The 12,553-nt window shown below is 47.0% G+C and overlaps 2 protein-coding genes across 2 annotated transcripts; one reads left to right on the top strand and one right to left on the bottom strand.

The window, feature by feature from the left end:
* Positions 1-642: 642 nt before the first annotated feature.
* Positions 643-1,441, bottom strand: ATP5IF1 (ATP synthase inhibitory factor subunit 1). Its single transcript, XM_064471139.1, has 3 exons — positions 1,282-1,441; positions 1,087-1,199; positions 643-924 (listed from the first exon to the last, which is right to left on the bottom strand). The coding sequence occupies exons 1-3, from the start codon at positions 1,375-1,377 to the stop codon at positions 783-785; spliced, it is 351 nt and encodes a 116-aa protein (XP_064327209.1). The 5' UTR covers positions 1,378-1,441; the 3' UTR covers positions 643-782.
* Positions 1,442-1,682: 241 nt separating this feature from the next.
* On the top strand, positions 1,683-11,747 carry DNAJC8 (DnaJ heat shock protein family (Hsp40) member C8). The gene is made up of 9 exons (XM_064471138.1): positions 1,683-1,822; positions 2,955-3,056; positions 4,391-4,447; positions 6,224-6,290; positions 6,989-7,083; positions 7,947-8,018; positions 9,180-9,271; positions 10,241-10,316; positions 10,963-11,747. Exons 1-9 carry the CDS (start codon positions 1,751-1,753, stop codon positions 11,083-11,085), a joined length of 756 nt encoding a protein of 251 aa, XP_064327208.1. The 5' UTR covers positions 1,683-1,750; the 3' UTR covers positions 11,086-11,747.
* The last annotated feature ends 806 nt before the right edge of the window (positions 11,748-12,553 follow it).

The following is a 12,553-nucleotide window of genomic DNA, read 5'->3' as shown; positions in this document are numbered from 1 at the left end:
TTCTGACATAAAAGCCCCTTCTTGTCAGGCCACGCTATTTCAGTGGATCACTTGCCCTGTGTTTTATGATGGATTTCTTGTATTAAAAATCACAAAAGCGAGTGAACCTGCATAAAATGAACCTTAATCTACCCTTTTTTGGAAAGGGACATTGAGAACTAGAGACAGAAAAAACCCACTGTTGGACAGTTAAAGACTTTATGGAAAACAACATTCATGTAGGAGCCTGGCTCCCGGCTGTCTTGCCCCAGGAACTTGCACCACAACTGAGATGACAATGAATTAGAGTGGTAAGTTTATGGCACTGAACACTATGTGCAACAAGAGAACCTTATTTTACATAGATACTCTCTAGTTCAGTGGAGAGCCATCTCCCCACTACTCCACAGCAAGTTTTCTGGAGACAAGGTTATTTCTGTGTGAACGGGTCCCTGCCCAGGTACCATTTTTTCCCCAACTCTTCTTGCAGCTTTAACCAAAGTTAGCATACCAAGTACCAATGGCCATTTCTTTCAAATAAATCTCAAGAAAACAGTGATGTTCTGTATGGGGCTGCCTACTCGAGAGTATTTTGGAAGAACAATGAAGTTTAAAACCAGACAGTGGATGTTTTTTTTCATTAGACAGTTACTGAGCAGAAAAGAGAGGCCGAGTAGTTTATTTGACATTGTTGCAGACTGCAGTGTAATTGCACAAATTTGGATTACGTGAGCCAAAGCATAGAGTCTTCAGTGCTGTTTTACACCACAATCAGCATTGGCCGTGCACATTCAACAAACAGCTTAATCATCGTCTTTAAGCTTCTTGATCTTATACTTATGGCGCTCAATTTCTTTCTGCAGACGCTCTATCTCTTTCTTGTGGTGATCGATCTCTTCCTCATGGTGTTTCCGTAGCGCAGCGAGCTGCTCCCTCTCCTTCTCCCTGCAAGAAAGCCCGACACAGGCTGCAGCACCCGCACGGCCGCGGGCCCCGGCGCGGAGGCGTGCGGCGGCGGGGCGGGCAGGGCCCAGCGCCGGCCGGGCAGGGCCCCGCAGGGGTCCCCGCCGGGAGCCGCCAGTACGGGCCCCGCCGCCACCCGCTCACCTGAAGTACCGCTCCTCCTCCGCCGCCTGCTTCTTCCCGAAGGCACCGCCGGCCTCGCGGATGGCGCCGCCGCCGCCGCCGCCCTTCCCGGCGCCGCTGCCCAGCTCGCCCAGCTGCGGGAGAGACGGCGGTGAGCAGGGAACGGGCGGGCGGACGCACCGACGCCCCCCGGCCCCGCGCCCCCGCACCGCCCACCTGGTCGGCGCCCGATCCCGATCCCCAGCGCTGTTGCTGCGCCAGGAGGGCCCCGCGTAGGCCGCCCCGCGCCGCCGCCGCCACCACGGCCGCCATCGCCCGCCTGCCCTTGGAGCGCCGCGCGGACGGGACCCGCCCCCCGCACGTCACGGTCCGCGCATGCGCACCCTTCGCTCCCACACCGCCTCACCCCTCGCCGCTCCGGCGGGGCTCCACCTTCCGCCTCCCCGTGCCCGGGAGGGCACAGCGGTCCGGCGGGACCGCCCCGGGACGGCCTGTCCCGTCCCGTCCCGTCCCGTCAGGAGGCGCCCGCAGGGCCTGGCCGCAGCGGAAGGGGTGGACGACGGCAGGGGGACGGGCCCGTTGCCATGGCGCGCGCGGCTGTCACGTGCCGGGGGCGCCGCCCGCCCCGCCGGCCTCAGCGCCTTGATCACGTGCGCGCGCGCGGCGTCACGTGGTGGTGGCGGCGATGGCGGCGGCGGCGGGGGAGCCCGGGGCGGGCGGCGCCGCCGAGGAGGCGTTCCTCACCTTCTACAACGAGGTACCGGCGCCCCAGCGCCGTCGAGGTGTCGGGCGGCCCCGCCCCGACCCCCCGCGCCCCGCCCGCCCGCGGCTGGCGCCCCGCCGCCTCCCCTGTGCTGCCGGGGCCTGCCGGGCCGCGCGGCGCCTGCCCCGGCCCCGCCGCCCTGAGGGAAGCCCGTCGGGCTGCGGCCGCGGGTGGGGCGGGCCCCGGGGCTGTGCCGGGCCGCGGGCAGGACGGGCGGGAGGCGGGTGTCGGCGGGTCCGGGCTCGGCCCGCGGAGGCCGCGCGTTCTCCTCGCTGCAGCCGCCGGCCCCGCGGCGCCTCCTGCGCCCCGAGCAGCCCCCGCTGCGGGAAGGAGCGGAGCGCGCGGCCCCCGTGCCGTCCCTCCGGTAAACCCGGTGGGAGCCGTGTCTCTGGCCGTAACCTCGGGCTGTGCTCCGCCGCTCGGCCTTGTATGGGCAGCTGCCATTTGTGGGGAGGGCGTGGGGCCCCTTCCCTCGGCCGCTGCCACTTGGTGCGCGGCTCCGGTGCGATTCTCCGAGCCCGGCTGCGGGAAGGTAGTGCCGGTTTGGTGGGTGCTTGTGTCGTTAAATAAAGGTGAACGTTAAGTGTAAATGCACGGTTTGGTTTGGCTTAATACTGCGAAGAACAAAAAGTAAACTGAACTGAACTAAGCAACGTGTGGTCAGAGTGAAGGACTTGTGTGGTTGCACTGGTGTCACTTAATGTGCGTAATGGGCTGTCCCCATGCTCAACGGCATCAAAGTTTTAGTAAGAATTCAGCCTGAGGTTTCATTTTGTGCATTTTACAGTATAAAAGCTGTACTGCGGTAGGTTTCCAAGGAATCACGATGATAGTGCTAGTGTAGGAGAAGAGCTAGGGGAAAAGCCACAGCTGCCGAGCAAGCTGTAAGAGAAACGGGCAGAAGTTAAAATGCAGTTAAATGTAATGGTAAAACTATTGTCATGCTGCAGGAAAAGCTTAAAAAAGGTGCTTTGCTGGTACTTGCGTAAAATCACAACAGGCTTGGGAGGAGTGAGAGGTGTTGTGATTTGTAGTGTGGGACAGTGATGACTGGTGATGTAATCACACGGGAAAACAGGTAAGCACGTGATGGTCAGTTAATATATAGGTGTCTCTTGTTCTTCAGGTAAAGCAAATTGAAAAACGAGACTCTGTTTTAACATCAAAAAACCAAATTGACAGGCTGACTCGACCTGGATCTTCCTATTTCAACTTGAACCCTTTTGAGGTTAGTTGGAATGTTTTATCCTCCCTTCTGACTTGCTATACCAACTTCCAGATTTACTGGGTATTTATGTCAGTAGAAAGACCAAATATAAAGAAAGATAAATACATTCCCTAGATATAGATTACTGTGCAGAAGGTTTACAGAAGACAGAAGGATGGCCTATCTGTGCTCACTCTCTTTTTCACTGTTAAATGACATGTGCAAACTATATTATTTTGACTCTTTTTCCCTCATGCAACAGCATCAGAGGATTTGGCAGATCAGTGCTAGGAGGTACCTTCTGAATGAGAACGTAACAGCTACAAGTGGCATGCTTGTCGGGTTCTGTTCTGAGCGCTCTTGACTCAGCATTTCTAGTTGTATCTTTTATTTTGGATGTAGATCCCACTGAACTTGTGTAGTGCATAGAATGAGAGAAGGGCTTTCGCTGCTCACACTAGTGAGCCGTCTTTGAGGAGTCACTGGAAAACGGGTAATTCCCTTGCGGGTCATATCGTTTGAGTCCAGCTACAGTCGGTTATAAAGTCTTAATGAGCGTGAAAGCCTGAGGAAGACAGTAAATAAAACGATGTGGTGTTCCTCTGGAGCTGGCATTTCCTGTGTGTACTCCTTCCTGATATCATCTTTATCTGCCTTTTTAAAGCTTTTAGTGGTCTTGATTTAGGGCTGGTCAGCGGGATCAGTCAGCAGATTCACTGTGACGACTTTCAGTTCTGTGTAGATCTTAGTACTCGACTTGAGTAAATTAAGAGTGCCAGTTAGAAGTAGACTGTAGCTTTCCTGTGAGAGAGTGGTTTTTATTTACAGCTTCTTAGTGTCAGACCAGTGTGCATAAGTGGGCTAGTTCATGGAAATAAATCAAACAGTAAAACTCTTCTGTCTTCTTTCAAAATGATAAAATGAATAAATTCTTACTTAGTAGTATGTTTCCTGCCCAAAGTTCCCAGTTATGAATGATCCAGCAGTGTCCCAAAGCCACCATATGCCTCCATTTCTGCCAAACTTAAGCCTTGCTACAGGACTGGTTGAAGATTTAGACCAATTGTGGCTCTTTAGGGATGGCAGCTGCCTACATGCGAATTGACTGTGGAAGGGACACTGGTACAGTCAGAGGGATCTAGCATTGCTAGAAGTACAATGTGCCAAACATGGTGTCTCTTAAAATATTTCTGTTTTACTAGGTGAAAACTCATGTCCTGAAGCAGCTCCCTGATGGGAGGAGGTTTCTGGGGTCGTGTCTGCATGCCAGTGACCCAAGCATTTAGAGCTTGCTGCGGGAACCTGAAACACGGGGAGTATCATCAAACTTGCTCTGCTCTCATGATCTCTTTTAGGTACTGCAGATGGATCCTGAAGCCACAGATGAAGAGATAAAGAAAAGATTCCGGCAGGTATTTGGCTTTTGCACTTGAAGCCTCTGGAAGGAAACTAGAAGCTCTGTAGAGATTACGCAGCTGTGCTTGGGAACAAGAAAAATGGTGGTAAAGCTGTATCTGGGTAGAGGAGTAGCCATTTTGGGAAGAAATGCATAGAACAATCTTTGTATCAACAAGAAGAGAGCTGCAGAAGTGTCCCTGGTCCATGCATGGTATGCTTCTTTGCCTGTAAAGTGTGTGATGAGGCTATTGCGAACTGATATGCCCATGTCTATAATTAGCTTACTGAGCTTTATTTCAAAGGGAAGGTCAAAATTTGTCAGAAATTAAGAACTGGGAAAAGGTATTTTTCTCAAATATATGGATTTGGATCCAGAAGTGTATTTTCTGTGAGGTTTCTTTAAGAATTTCAGCAGTCATTTGGTTACCTGGAACAGCAGCAGCCCTGCTCACTGACCCGTCTGCATTGCCCTGTGCACCACAGGAAACACTACCCCAAACTTACCCTGCTGACACGGTTGCAGGAGAAATTAGAATTTAATCAGTGTATGCAGCAAAGAAACACAGTATTTGGAGGGCTGATGCCTCCCTGAATTAGCAGTGGAAACATCAGGAGCTGTCTTTAGACAGGAAGCTGTGCGGGCTGACAGGAGCACACCTGCCAAGTTGGTGGTGTGACATGGGCTGCTTCTATGTGTGGAAGGTGGGAGGACAACCTTTTAGTGTGCTGCTGACTTCTCAGTTCTGTGAATCAATAAACTGGGCCTCTCTTAGCTTTAGGCTGATAGAATACCACAGGGAAATGTTTTGAAGTCAATGTGATGAAATGAAAAAAGTGCATGGAATTGTGTATTGAAGGAATCAAACATCTAAATACAGAATGTGGAACGGCCAACAGAAGGAAAAAGACGTTGGCTGTAGCAAATTGCAGAGTAAATCAACAGCATACTGCTGTTTAGGACCAGAGGCAAACCTTTTTGCTGTGAACTAGCAAGTGCCACATGTGGCGTTCAGGGAGTCATTGTTTTGCATTCTTTGGCACTGATGCATTTCCAGTTGCTGCGCTGTGACTGGTTTTGAACGTTATACTAGGAAAGATGCAGATAAACTAGAGAGTCTATACAGCAGCAGCAAAAATAAGAGGTCTGAAAAAAAGAATGCCATATGGAGGGATTTGAAAGAGCCTTCTCTTTCTCTGAAAGAGGAGGGTGGAGAACATGTGCTTTCCAGCCCATTTAAGGTGGCCCTAAAGATGGTAGCAATCAGTGTCCTGTCTCTGCTGGACCAAGAGTACAGGAAAGAGTTTTCTTAACTTAACTTAAGAAAACTTGAAAGTTTTCTTAAGCCTGAGGAAGAGCTTATCCACTCTTAAATATTTTGACAGCCTTAGGGATACCAGACAACTCCTTGGGAGATGTTGAGTAAAAGGTAAACTTCAGCTGAGGATAATCTTTGTAAGTTTGTTTCTTCTTAAGACCAAGGATACGAAACTTGGGTGATCAAGGGGTTCATATTGGCCCTAGGCGCTGCGAGTGAAGGGTGTTCATATTGTTCTGTACATCCCAAGCTGCAGCTTTTCTCAGACAGCCTGTTTATTACAGGAATTGTATTTGATTTACAAGCTTTTACTGATACGTACTTCTACATGTTGTCGGCTGATTTGCCTATACATGAAGGAATGCAATCCCTGTGATTCCTTCTATGTGAGACCATTTCCTTCCTCTCACAAAAATCTCTGCAATATTCTTCATCTTTACAATGATCCTGATAGCAAGATCCTTTCTTTTGCAGTTGTCAATATTGGTGCATCCAGACAAAAATCAAGATGATGCAGATAGAGCCCAGAAGGCGTTTGAAGGTAACGCTCTCACCCTTCCCCTGGGCTTGTATATGGTGGTACTTGGACCACTATTTTTCTGTAGCTGATTTAAATGTTTATTAGGGGTGGAGGCCCCACTGACCGACAGAAGAATTGCTGTAGAGGCTCTTTAGATGAGGGAGCTGATGCTTGGGGTGGCATTTCATCAGAGAATTTCACTAGGTGGCGGTGTTGGTATTGCCAGTTTGCAACAGAACAAGCAAGTCCGGGAGGTTTTGGGATTGCTCAAGAAAAACTGTTAGATCGGTGCATTAGGTTTTATTCAAAGACCGTATGACAGAAGTAACATGGTGGTTTTAGGCATATGCTTTGCATTCCGGTGCGGTATCATGCACCTTAAACTTACCTTGTGCCCTATAACTAAATTACTTGGTAGGATAACCAATAACTACCACCCTGTTACCAATAACTTCCTCTCTGCTAACTCCAAAAAGTGTCTGACAATTTCTGCTGTTACTGTACCCCAAATCTCATTTTACTAATCATGATATCACTTACCTAGATGTATTAAAAAACAAAACAAACAAAAAAACCCAAACAAACAAATAAAATACAAAACCGAAACAAAATCCCCCCCAAATTCTACAAAGCAAAATTTGTATGGCCAACAAGTAGCAACCTTGTGATACCTTGTGAATGTGACTACTGGTGCTATTAATCTTGATGCTTTTTGTTAGCTGTAGATAAAGCATACAAGTTGCTGCTAGATCAGGAGCAAAAGAAGAGAGCCTTGGATGTGATACAGGCAGGAAAAGAATATGTGGAACACACTGTAAGTATTCCATAGGAATGTCCAGGGATGGGGGTGAGTGGTAATCAGTCCTTCGTAATTTGCTTTTTGGTACACCTGCTGCATGTTTAGGTCATTAAAAAGTGAGCTGAGCAAACCTTGTAATGAACGCAGGTAGACTCTGAGCTCCTCAAGGCATGAACAAATGTGCTCTGTCCAAGACTGCTGTTGAGCTCAATGTAAGGTAATTCAGTGAAATTCAGCACTTGCAATAATCAGGTCAGACTGCATGATCTGACCTAAATATTTTTTTTCAAGTCTGTGAATGAATGATGCAGTTCATATGTGTGTAGGTGGAAGAAAATAGGTGGTGACAGCAGGAAACTGGGAAGTTTGGGGGAAAATGACCTATAAGATAAGAAAAGGAGCTTGGGCTGCACTGGCCAAGAAGTTAGTTAAGTGATGCGGGCAGACTAAAACACAGGCAGCTTGAGAAGGCAGATGATACGGGAGAACTCAGATACTCTAAACCAAGGAACACTGTATGTTCTGCTTGTTGTTAGTCGTGTGAATATTACAAAGGGAAGCAAACCTCCTGCTGGTTTGGATGCTGTATATTGGATATGAATATATCTTAAAAACAAATGAAAAAAACCCAACAAAGGGATTGCGTTGAGTGAATAGTATCTAACATAGCATTTTTAATTACTACAGTTCATGTAATAGTGATCTTGTATGTGTTTATCTGGACCTAGGACCAGGAGGTTTTGGTCTAAGGTACAATATCAATCCGAATCAAGGACTTACTGTCACCCAGAGTTCTTCCCCCACAGTGGAGTAGGGCGATACAAGTATGTAAGCCCTATAATACTTTTTAAGCTCTTACTTTTGTTCTTAATCTTTAGGTGAAAGAAAAAAAGAAGCAGTTGAAGAAGGATGGAAAACCTCCCACTGTAGAAGAGGATGATCCTGAAGTTGTAAGCCATACACTGTTCAGAGAAACTGGGGAGTACAGAATATGTTTTGAGGAATTAAGAGTCAAAACCAGTACGGAAGGATTTATTAGACTTGTTAGAGTGTTGTAAATCCTTACACATACAGAGGAACACACCCTGAATAACCAGTGTAGAGTGCCCTGTGGGGGTTGGGTAATATTTTAGAAAATAATTTAACTGTAGTATAAAGAGTAAATATATAATGAGATTATATAGATCAAAATAGCCAATTCTTTTCTTGTAGCAAGTCTTCATTGCTTGTGCATCATGCAGTCTTTCCTGAACTGAATTTCTTTTATTGTGAATGCTGGAGCTGTGGCATTTTTGCTGCCAGCAGAGGCACGTGTAGGACCCACTGCAGCATGTCTAAAACGTGTTCGTTGTGACACTTCATAGTAAGAGCTGTTTTCGGGTGTTTCTTCCTTTTAGCACCTGGGGATAGATGTGCTGTTCTGCAACAAATCACTTTTATTAAAAAAGACATGAGATAACTTAGTTCTTACCTGGTTTCTAGTCTGAAAAAGTCAAGTGATTCCAGAGGCTTTAACAGAATGATAGATGTGTATCAAACCCTGACATCATTAGTCTTACTGCTGTCACCTTTTTTTTCCCCCCTACAAAGTGACTTTTTCCTCTTGGTATCACCACAGTTAACCCCATAACCATCTTAATTTCCACTGATTTTCAGAAGTCTCTTGCTGTTCTTTAATAATGAAGTTTGTCTTAAGTATACTGATATTTCCTACTGTAAAGCTAATGCTAGACTTTTACAACACATCAAGGAGATCTGCTGGGAAATTACTATCTAAAAGGTGACCATTTTGCCTTTTATGGTCAAATGTAACATTGCAAGGCTTAACAGGATTAAGAGAGCTTGGAATAAACAGTTCTGATGAGGCACAGCTTTGTGAATACAAGTGAAAATGAGACTAATAAGTAGTTGTTTCCTGGTGTCAGGGCCAGAATTTAATCAGCAGTGTTTTGTAGGCTTTCCTGTGCTGCTGCTGTTGAGTGCTGCTAAGGCAGCATATGGCGTTATATGGGCATACATAAGCTTCACATTCTTCTTATGCTTCTCATATTTTTATGTAAAAGAGACTTCTCTAACGGGCATTATTTTAAGACCAGATTTGTGTTTTACAGTTCAAACAAGCTGTATACAAACAGACGATGAAGCTCTTTGCTGAACTGGAAATTAAGAGGAAAGAAAGAGAAGCTAAAGAAATGCATGAAAGGTATGAGCAGCGGTCTGCTTGTGCAGTTCAGGCTCCATTTCCCACCTCATGCTTCTTCAGAGAAGATAAGGAATCACAGAGTCTTAGAAAAGTCTAAGTTGGAACGGACCTGGAGATCATCTGGTCCCACCCCCTGCTGAAGGCAGGGCCTGGGGTTAGATTTACACTGGTCCTGTCAAGCTGACTTCCAGTGATGTCAATTCCACCACTTCTCTGGGCAACCTGTGGGTCGTAGAGCTCTGTGCTTGAGACAGGCAGACAGGAAACCTGCCCTGCTGTAGTTAAGACATTGATATATTTGGTATGATTATATACTCTTACGTCTATGCATGAAGGCCAGCTGAAACAGTGACACATTTCTGCATGTTGTTGGCATGCAAAGAATTGATTTTTAAAAAAATTTTAATTAAGTGCCAGAAATACCCTGTGGCCTTTGTGATTCTGAACTATTTTAGGTGTTTTTATCACACGTTGCCTGAGCGCTGGCTGCGGATGCACCCTGCGTAGAGCAGGGTTTCTGTACCAGTCAGTGAAGGCAGTCCGACATGGGTGCAGGGCACTGCTTTTGATGACACATGAAAATTAGGGGCAGGGGGGAGAAATTTCATTCTTACCTTGCAGCTCAAGTGGTTATGAACTTCTCAAAATGTATACTCTCAACAGTTCTAGGTACGTATCTCTAGAGTTATGAAGGAGTCCAACTTGTTTTGCTGAGCAAGAGGAGCTGACTCACTGATTAAGTACACACATGCTGTCAGTGATGCCAAAGCATCTTCTGTGCTTGCTGCCCTACCAGATTTGAAATAAAATTCTATTTGCTGTGCTATCTTAGGTGTGCACATTTATCTGTTCTGCACTTTAGTCTGCCAAGAAATCAGAAGAGCTTTCTGCGTTGTTTTGAAAGTATTACTGTGTTTCCTTAAAGTAGATGCTTGTGGGTTCATAACCTCTTTGTGGCTTCCATTCCAGGAAGCGGCAGAGGGAAGAGGAAATTGAGGCACAAGAGAAAGCTAAACGAGAGCGAGAATGGCAGAAGAACTTTGAGGTAATCAGCAGCTTAACTTACAGGATGGGCCTCAGCAATGTTTTGCCATGCTGCAGGGAATGCCCCTAGAGAGAAGGGAGACTTTTGTCTGCAGGTGCTATAAGATAATTTAAGTAGACTCTTAGTAAAAGATCCTGCGCATCCCTGGGTTTGTCCTTGTGTGGGGAGAAGAGCCCACCAATATGGCTTTGGTATCACCTTTACAGAAAGAGGTCTGGTAAATTAAGGTGGTGTGTTTTTCAGCTCTGTCAGCAGTTCATTCTTGTCCCTAGTCAGAAGTTTCAATTGCTGCTTAGCCCAGGTCACTGGTTACCAGCAAAACTTACTTGTAGGCTATTGTAGCACCAGTATTGCAGGCACAGGTGTGGTCAGATGGGCCTCAAGTGTGTGGATCCCACACTGAAGTGGATCATCCCAGGACTGTTCTGTCCAGAGCAGCTAGTGCTTATACAGGTGTTTGTAAGCTCCCTTGTAGTTCCACTGTGTTGTGTCTGTTGCTCTGGCTCTTCACAGTGACTGTGTGTCCTGGCTGCTGGGGTGCTACACACTGGATAAGGGGGAAATTGCTGCCTATCTCTTGAATCTGTATGTACTGCCTGTTCTCTGGCTCTTGCACTTAACTGTCTTTCTTCTCGCTTGTTCCCAGGAAAGTCGGGATGGTCGTGTGGACAGCTGGAGAAATTTCCAGGCAAATACAAAGGGGAAGAAAGAAAAGAAAAACAGGACCTTCCTGAGACCTCCCAAAGTAAAAATGGAGCAGCGTGAATGATCCTGGCAGCACTGCCCAAGTGCAGCTCCTCAGTCCCCTCCCTGCTTTTAAGGACTCACTGGCACCTAGAGTAAGAATCGCTTTCTAGTAGACTGTTTGTTTCCAGTACAATTAATTATTGGTCAAAGTATTTTTTGTACTCTGTCCATTTGAACTAGGGCCATAGTATGAACTTGGCCAGGAACCCGCTACATGTAGAACACTTGGCTTAGGAGGGTCCCCACCATTATTGCTGTCCTGTTTGTCTGCTGCCCTGTAACTCAATGTTTTGTATTTCACAGAGATTGTGCTGTTTCACCACTTCCATTTCTAGTTTGAGAGCTGAACAAAATATTGGAAATGCATCCATACTTTTCCAGTCATCAAGTTCCTCAGCAAGTTCAGCTTTGGAAGGGTCTGAACTGACTCTGGGAACCTGCTTCCAGCACTGTGCAGTGCAGCTGACCTGCAGTTAAAGTCCTGCAGCTCCTCGCTGAACTGAGTGGTGCTTGGAAGGACCCTTTGCCCAAGATCTCATTTCCAAACTAAAAACCCAGCTCTCAGGCTTAGACTTCTGTTAATCTCAGACCAGATGGTCACTTCCTGTAAAGGAAAAATAACTTCTCTTGATTAATAGTTAAGTTGCAATGGTCTGTATGTAAAATAAATTTTTACCCAAGATACTGGGTTTTTTTTCCTGGAATTATTCAAAAATACAATTGCAAGGGTGTGAATTGACTGCTGGCCACTGAAATGTTGCTGCTCTTCAGTGTGGACACTGATTAGGGTCTGCTGTCATCCCAAAGTTTGTTCTGTCTTGAATTTTGAAGTGACAGTCCTGCAGAGTGGCACCCGGGAGGACGGGGAGGGGGTACCCCTTCCCTGGGTGCTGCCTGGGTGGATGCAGGTATGCCAGGGTCTGTGCTGAAAACAGCTTGTTGGTTTGCCTTCGGGGAGCACGGATGGGTTGGGAGCACTTGGGCACCTGTTGGAAGTGTAACTCCTTGGAGCTATGGGATGAGCTCAAACACACGAGTTTTGATGTTTTAAATCCTACTTTGTGTATGAGATTCTCTACTGTTCAAAGGCGTTCGAAATGGAGGATATGATGGATCCACATGTGCCTGGCAGACTCCTCTGGAGACCTTTCTGCAAACTCTGCCCATCTGTCCTGATGACCATCCCCGTACTAGGGTCCTGTGGGTAGCTGCCTTCATTAAGATACTGCTTTCCTTCCTCGCTGCTGTTAGCCAGCTCCTTTAACTTGGACTTGCTCTCTTATGTGCCTTCATCTTTAAATGCACGCAATCCTTTGTGCTGCTCTTTGTGTCTCTGGTGTTGCAGGGTCTCTCTTCGGAAAGATAGGTTCTGCTGCCCTGAAGAGATGCCTCCATCCTCTGGTGTCTCAACTCCTTAAGTTTTGATTAATTGCCTTCTATTTCTGCCTGCTAGGGAGGATCGACATGATCAAGTTGTTACCAAATAGATT

This window comes from Phalacrocorax carbo, chromosome 22, assembly GCF_963921805.1.
Source record: "Phalacrocorax carbo chromosome 22, bPhaCar2.1, whole genome shotgun sequence".
Lineage (NCBI taxonomy): Eukaryota > Metazoa > Chordata > Aves > Suliformes > Phalacrocoracidae > Phalacrocorax > Phalacrocorax carbo.
The sequence above is the reverse complement of the archived record's forward strand: the minus strand, read 5'-3'. Positions and strand labels throughout refer to the sequence as shown.

What these genes read in the sequence shown, in the direction of transcription:
- ATP5IF1 (XM_064471139.1), bottom strand. Translation starts at nt 1,377, where the DNA reads ATGGCGGCCGTGGTGGCGGCGGCGGCGCGGGGCGGCCTACGCGGGGCC. An exon ending in CGGGATCGGGCGCCGACCAG is followed by an intron (nt 1,200 to 1,281) that starts GTGGGCGGTGCG and finishes TCTCTCCCGCAG; the next exon opens with CTGGGCGAGCTGGGCAGCGG. An exon ending in GAGGAGGAGCGGTACTTCAG is followed by an intron (nt 925 to 1,086) that starts GTGAGCGGGTGG and finishes GCTTTCTTGCAG; the next exon opens with GGAGAAGGAGAGGGAGCAGC.
- DNAJC8 (XM_064471138.1), top strand. Translation starts at nt 1,751, where the DNA reads ATGGCGGCGGCGGCGGGGGAGCCCGGGGCGGGCGGCGCCGCCGAGGAG. An exon ending in TCCTCACCTTCTACAACGAG is followed by an intron (nt 1,823 to 2,954) that starts GTACCGGCGCCC and finishes CTTGTTCTTCAG; the next exon opens with GTAAAGCAAATTGAAAAACG. An exon ending in GCTAAAGAAATGCATGAAAG is followed by an intron (nt 9,272 to 10,240) that starts GTATGAGCAGCG and finishes CTTCCATTCCAG; the next exon opens with GAAGCGGCAGAGGGAAGAGG.